This window comes from Brachycentrus maculatus, unplaced genomic scaffold, assembly GCF_059751285.1.
Source record: "Brachycentrus maculatus isolate JH-2025_06_01 unplaced genomic scaffold, ASM5975128v1 h1tg000334l, whole genome shotgun sequence".
Lineage (NCBI taxonomy): Eukaryota > Metazoa > Arthropoda > Insecta > Trichoptera > Brachycentridae > Brachycentrus > Brachycentrus maculatus.
The window spans coordinates 263058-270485 of record NW_028281083.1 but is presented as its reverse complement, the minus strand read 5'-3'; the positions used below and the strand labels follow the sequence as shown (position 1 = coordinate 270485).

Below are 7428 nucleotides of genomic sequence, written 5' to 3'. Positions count from 1 at the left end.
AATGGAATCAAACCAGGGACAGCAGCCAAACGGGTTAACCATTACACTTCAGTGGCAGACATCTGCTTAACCTGAGGGTACAAGAAAAACACTAATGCGGATTTCTAAAATTTATGTTATTTTATGATAGTGGATTAGATACAGTCTGCTTCCGTAGTGTAATGGTCAGCACGGTCGGCTACCATTCTGTTGGTCCTGGGTTCGATTTTCAAGTGGGGGTCAAATAAATATAAGTGATTTTTATACTCTAATATCTATTACCTGAAGCGGAGGGCTGATCCCCTTCCCTTCATATGTTTATCGATCAAGATAACACTGCATTTATGATGCAGTACACTATGCACTAGTGGGGTGCGGATAAAGGTTTGTAGGATTAGATAGTCTCTACATCTTTTAAAAAGATTCTAGAAAATCTACAGGAGACGACAAAAACAATCATTTTAATGTATGAAGTATATTTTCAATCATATAATCATTAAAAGCGTTCAATATTGAAGATGACAAAAATAATTATTTGTATTCCTGTGAAGGATCTAGAGTTTTGTGAAGAAATGAAATTTGTAAAGGGCTTGACCTTTGACATGTAATACGCGTGATCAGTCCGGGGCTAAGAACTTAAATTAAAAAATAAATAAAAGACATATTTTTTATTTGAAATATAAATTTATTCAAAGTATGCTCCATTTAAAGCTATATTTTTCGACCATCTTTCAGGCGATTTACAGATGCCCTCTCTGTAAAAGTTTGGTTATTTAGATGCGATATTATTTGAACAGTGATTCAAAAACAGCTTGGTTCGAAACAAATGGTGTTTTGAAGGTACATGTCTGGTGAATATGGCAGGCGGGGGGTAACATTTCCCAGTCCAGTCCTTCTAAGTAGTTATTAACCGGCTAAGCAACTTGTTTCCCAATATTGTGATGGTGAAAAATGAATTTTGTGGTGTCTATTGTCAGATTCTGGTCTTTTACACTGTATTCCTTGCTTCAAACACCTAAATTATCATCGGTAGACATCGTCAGATTTTTCAGACGGTTTCAGCTCATAATAGATCACAGTTTTCTAATCCCACTAAATACAGCATAACTTTGGCACAATGAATGTTTCGCTTTGGCTATGATGGACCAGGTTCACCCGGCTTCACACGATTCTCTTTGAGTTTAGTATTCTGCTAATGTATCCATTTTTTATAATGTATAAATTTGTGATAATAATGCTTACCATAAATTTCTGCAAACAAAAGATTTACGCTTCAAAGAAATATTATAGAGCAAAAATCAAAGTTCACCAGGTGTGTCAAATAAGTGTTTCAAATACATACATATATTTAAAAAGGGGCAGAATCATACTTGCACACCTAATATAAGATTTATCTGTCCAGGGTATAATGCAGAAATGGTAAAAAATAAGAATTAATAAATTTAAAATGCTAGGACAGGTAAAAAGCCATTCCATCTTTTATGCCAACTTGCTGCAGAGCACATCAGTTCTTTTCTATTGTTTGTAATTGTCCACAAAGCATGATCGACAACTGACATATAGGAACTTGCACTGAGCCAAGAGTCACTATGAAGTTTGGAGTTTAGCAACTTTATCATCAATTTACTTTCTTCAACCGAGTCAGACGATTGTAGTCTGTGACAAATGTCAAGGTAAGAATCTACTTCCCACGAGAAGGGTTGATTTTTATAATTTAATTCATTTGGTATAGCTGTTACAAGGTAACGTAGAATATTAACATCGCCACAAATAACTACAGGCATTGTAGGAGATATTACAAGTTGAGAGCCACATCCAACTGAAAAAATAAATAAGAAAATGTTTAGATTTATATAAATTTTAAATAAAAATCTGTAATACATATTTTGAACATCTCAGGTTCTTAAATAGTATATATTACAATACGTTCAAGAAATTTGCTTTACAGTAATCTAATTTTTAGTTCATTTTTTTAATTGAATTTCATAGTGATTCATAAGTAAAGAGTGTATGGCAAAAGATATATCTCAAGGCTGTGGAGTCGGCGTTGCAATTTCGTAAAAAATGAGCGACTCTGACTACTTTTTTGTGAAAATTTATAATCAATTTAGAAAAATCATTTTAGTGAGTGTGTTTTGTGCAAGAATAATAAATTTGCAGGAGCAAATCGCGTAGATATGTTGAATCATCGAGATCCATTCAATGCATAAAGTCTACAAAAATGTAATAACAAAAAAATATATATATGCAAAGATAGGAAACAACCTGATAAAATTGAGGTTTTTTGAGTTGGAGTCGTGGTGTCGGAGTGGTGTTGGTAAATATAGGAATCAGAGTCGGAGTCGTGTTTTTTTTTACCGACTCCACAGCCCTGATATATCTACAGAAATACCATGTTGCAATACCCCTTAATTAAACATTAATATTTATCTCTCTAACCCTTATCCGCACCCAATGGTGCATAAGAGACTGCATCATATTGATGCAGTGTTATCTTGATCATTAGTAAGATGAAGGCAAGTTAATCACTCCTGCGCTTCAGGGACTAGTTTAGGGTATTATTTTATTTATTTAAACTTCATGTACAGAAAATAAATAAGTTCATTGGTGGGCTAAATATTAAATAAATATTGAGTGTAAAATCACTAATATTTATTTTCACTCCCCCCCTGGTTATTGAATCCAGGACCTCCAGCACGTTAGCTAAAAACGCTATCCATTACACCACGGAGGTGCACAACAATAATATAATGATAAAAAATGTTTTTTTGTCATGTTATAAAATTACACAAATACTGTTGTAGAATATTATGATAATCATTGTTCATTCAAATTATCTTGAATACTTGTATGTACATATGCATATTTTTCTGAATAAAGGTTTGAAGATGAAACATTCTACATATTGACATTTTCTCATATCTGACATGAATTTTTTGGATAATATATTACAGCTCACTCTTAAGAGTAAATATGCTGTATTAAATGCATTGCAATTCCTCGAACATATTAGTGTTTATACATTGACGTTAATGAAATAACCACCGCTGAAATAACAACCGCTTAGTCTCAGTGCCTTCTAAATGCAAGCTACATTTTAACATAATTTGTAACAAAACACGTCTCCTTTTTCAGACTGTCAATCGCCAAAAATCAATATTAAAAACTGAAAAACTAAAAAGACAAATCCAAGGTACCTGTTTTTGAGACAAAGATTTGGTTTCATATTAAATAAAATATTAGATAGAAAAGACAAAATAATTCTTGAAAAATCGAAACAAATTAAATTTGTAGTACATATTTACAAACTTCAATTTCATACTATTTCTGTGAGCCTAAGCGGCTCGTTATTAGAAATAGGTATCAAATTGTGGTCCAAGAGTCCGCGACACTAACCACGGGACCACAACCGGATACATTATGTAATTAATTTTCGATAAATACCTTATAATCATAATTTATAAAGATTTACACAAAAAAATTAAGTTAGTTAATACAACTGATTCTTAAGTAAAATAATAATAAAAAATAGTAGAATTCTGAATTATTTCTGTAATTAAAGTTTTACTTAGTATATATCACTAATTCTTAAAATCTACCGTGACATGCGTTTCGATGCATTCCGCATCATAAATGATGCGGAATGCATCGAAACACGTGTTACAATAGATTTTAAGAAATAGTGGTATTTACAATGTAAAACTTAAATTAAAAATTGATAGATTTTACCACAAAGTGACTGCTGAATCAATGAATGAAATTCTGAATTCTTCTTTGATTATAAACTATTGTTTACACGTGCCATCTAGTTCCTAACTACTAGTTTTAATTTTATTAAATGTAAGAGGGTATTTATTATTTACCATTTTTCCATATGACTGTGATGGTCATATTTGGTATAGCTGGATCGTCCATAAAAGAAAACATTTTTTTGTTCTCGCACGATAGATGATTCTTCACTGAGGAATGCGTGTAACATACAATTTTAATTTTAAGTATTTTTCGAAGATTTAATAGATAATAAGGCGGATTCTCAGGACTCACATTAATGACCATATCCCGTGGAAGAGTGGGCTAAAATCAAATACAATATTTTAAGGATCTATTTTTTTTTGTTCACAAATATATCCTGGACTCTAGTTATGTATGTATGTATATAAGTATGTACACACACACACACATATATATATATATATATATATATATATATATATATATATATATATATATATATATATATATCTTCTGATAAAATTAAATAAATATTAGTTGATGAAACATTAAACTGAACTCAGCAAGCTATGGGAATTTTAAAATTACATACCAATATCATATAAAAATGTTGTATAAGTCATTTGTAATATATTTATATAAAAAAGTAAAATATACCCCATCATTTGCCACTTTCATTATCAAGTCATCCTTCACTTTCAGTTGGGGAGATGAAGACAGGAAATTCTGTTTCATTGAAATCATTTGTGCCCTTAATTTCTCCAACTGATTCAAAAGTTTTTCCTGGCGTTTTTCAATCATAATATATTCTTTCGGGAGTTTCTGAAATTAAAACAAAACGATCAAATTCGTGCCAAATTGTAATGATATCAATATAATAAAAATATATAAACATAGAAATGCCAAGTTACTGAAAAAAAAAATGGATAAAAATCTTTAGTGTTACGCTCCTAGGACTCGGAAATCGGCAGACATTTTTGAAATATTATTCAGTCATGGACATACTTCGGTGGTGCGCGTGTGAAAAGTTTTTAGCAATGTAGTAGAGAGTTTAGAGTAAGTTAAACTACTTTATTTATATTGTACTCACAGCCTTAAAACCTACATTATAATAAAATAAGTAAAAACCTGCAAAATCATCGTAACCTTTTGATTAATTTCAGAATGTTTTGCGTCTTCCGTGTCGGTCTTCTTAATGTCCGAAAATATTATTCCTCCATGAATATTAGCAACTTTATACATGCACGTTGGCAGTGGAATTTTATCGTCTATTAAGACAATGGGTTCGATTTTATACATTTTGGTTGATTTTTCTATAATCATACACTACAAGAACAATAAGGAGCTGTACAAATATTGCAAATAGCCGAGGAAATTTAATCACCTTTATAAATAAAAACGTATTCAGCCAGCGAGTCCACCCCAAGAATTCTAAATCAATAAATCAGTCCAAGCCCTGTCACCTGGACAACGCTTCTCTGCCATCTGGTGGTAAATTTACCAAGTATTATCGTATTGCACCAACTTGACAAATCAAGAAAAATCTTTTCGAATTACAAGACAAGTGACCTTCTTTTTTTTTAGTTTCTAAGCATGCTTTCTGAAAAATAGCATAGAAAATATTGTATAAAATAATACAATAAATAATCAAGATCGAATTTCCTTAATAAGGTATATTCGAAACAGCGCCAAGTAAACATATTAATTTAAAAATCATAAATTGTTCGTGATTGGACGGTGATGGTGTAGCGTTTTCGACTATCGAATCGTTGGACAATAGTGTTTTTACTCTTAAGAAAATTAACAAAAAATATTTGATAAAAGTGAAATAAGTGATTTGAATAAATAAATTATCATTTATTAATGAAAATATAGGCGATATATTTGTTAATAAGAAATAAATTGAGCCTCAATATGGCGGCCTTTTTATGGACCAATCACAGCGCGGCTTGTATCGCTCTTAGGAAGTGATATACTCACCTTGCAATCGCGTCAGTGAAATATTTTGTGCGTCTTGTCGCCGTAATGAGAAAATTCGTGAAAAATGTACTACTTTTATGGAAAATATTGAACGTTTTCTTGACATTCGAGTGTTTAAAGTGATTATTAGTGGAAATGTGATATTAATTTGATTTTTTCTCGCGAATTTTTAAAGCGATGATGGTGCAAAGCTCGCTCACAGTCATTCGGTTTGCTTAAAATGCAGTTGTGTCATTTTGTATTTGTATACAATTCGGTGTTTTTGCAGTACACGTGCTAAGAAGACGTTTGTAATTGACAGTTATTATCAAAAATGTCGGGGAGGGGGGCTAAAAAGCGCGGGAGGCCTCCTAAATCGGGGTCTGTAGAGAAGAATAGAAAATTTCAATATCACTTGATGAAAAAGCCTAAATATCTTTTAAATCATAATTTAGGTTCCGATTCTCAAGCCAGTACCCCGACCGCATCCCGCGCGTCTTCACCTCAAGGAAGCGATGTCAGCAGGCGTAGTGGCAAAAAGGGGAGAGGCGCCAAGTCGCTATCTAAATCTAGTAAGAGAGGCGGGCTTACCGGGTCGTATTCCAGACGCGGGTATAACCCCCAAGCGGCTGATATTCACGACTCCGAGTACCATTACGGATCCGACTTCGGAGACGAGTCCAGCGACAACAAGTCCGACGTGGAAGAAGACCGACTCAGCGAGAGCGCTTCCGAAGTGGTGAGTTTGGGCGGCGACGGGGCAGCGAGCGACAGCGACTTTTCCATCAGCAGTTTCAGTACGGCAAGCGGGACTCCCAGGAAGTTGCTAGGTGGGGTGGCGAGGCCACCGAGCCCGGAGCCCCTGTGGATTCAGCAAGACAAGGAGATTCCGCCGCTAGAGCTACCCGGCAGTTCGGAAGATCTCCTAGTTCCCCACTCTGTGGTGATGCAAGTTGGAGGGATTTATGAAGTTCTCAGGCACTTTCGGCATTTGGTACGATTGAGCCCTTTCCGTTTCGAAGATCTGTGTGCGGCAATCTCCTGCGAAGATCAGAGCAACCTTCTAGTAGAAATACATGTCATGCTGTTGAAAGCTCTTTTGAGGGAAGAGGACTCCCAGCAGACTCACTTTGGGCCCCTGGATCACAAGGACAGCGTCAACATAACCTTGTTTATGCTGGATGCCATGACTTGGCCCGAGGTTTTGCGCATTTACGTAGAAAGTGATAAGGGCTTTGACAATAATGTTCTAAAGATCTTAGGTTCGTGCGAATACCCGTTTACTTCGGTGGAAGATAGAGTGAAAATTATGCAATTTCTGTGCGACCAGTTTCTTATTACTAATCCTGTGCGAGAAGATTTACTAAGTGAAGGTAATATACCACTAATTATTCAAGTTTATTTAATTTTTAGTAAATACCACTATTTTATAAAATCTATTGTGGCACATGTTTCGATACATTCCGCACCATTTGCAAACACCGTATACGTTGTTTAAAAATTATTCGGAATGCATTGAAACGCGTGTCACAATAGATTTTAAGAAATATTGGTATTTGCTAAGTAGAACTTAAATGAAAAACGGATAGATTTTTACCACAAAGTGACTCCCGGATCAATGAATGGAATTATTTAATTTTGTCTTATATAAACAGATAAAGTGACCAAATTTTTTGTTTGCAACAATTGTACAATACACCAAAAAGTACGATTAAAAGACTTAACTGCACCATTGATGCGGACAAACGTATATTGTAT

General features: G+C 34.0%; 2 protein-coding genes across 3 annotated transcripts in view; one reads left to right on the top strand and one right to left on the bottom strand.

Annotated features, from left to right (window-relative positions):
- Nucleotides 1-643: 643 nt before the first annotated feature.
- AIMP2 (aaRS-interacting multifunctional protein 2) lies at nt 644-5144 on the bottom strand. The gene is made up of 4 exons (XM_088268882.1): nt 5096-5144; nt 4369-4533; nt 3843-4053; nt 644-1798 (listed from the first exon to the last, which is right to left on the bottom strand). The coding sequence occupies exons 2-4, from the start codon at nt 4510-4512 to the stop codon at nt 1422-1424; spliced, it is 732 nt and encodes a 243-aa protein (XP_088125008.1). The 5' UTR covers nt 4513-4533; nt 5096-5144; the 3' UTR covers nt 644-1421.
- The window catches only part of E(bx) (nucleosome-remodeling factor subunit NURF301 E(bx)), a 27269-nt gene continuing 24518 nt past the window's right edge, over nt 4678-7428 (top strand). The window contains exon 1 of one of the 2 annotated variants that reach the window (XM_088268881.1): nt 4678-4767. Coding sequence is in view for 1 of the 2 variants with exons in the window: in XM_088268880.1 (XP_088125006.1) it covers nt 6005-7043 (1039 nt within the window). In the remaining variant the exon portion in view is untranslated. Of the gene's footprint in view, nt 4768-5280; nt 7044-7428 lie in introns of those variants that run through there. The other variant, XM_088268880.1, reaches the window with a different exon arrangement.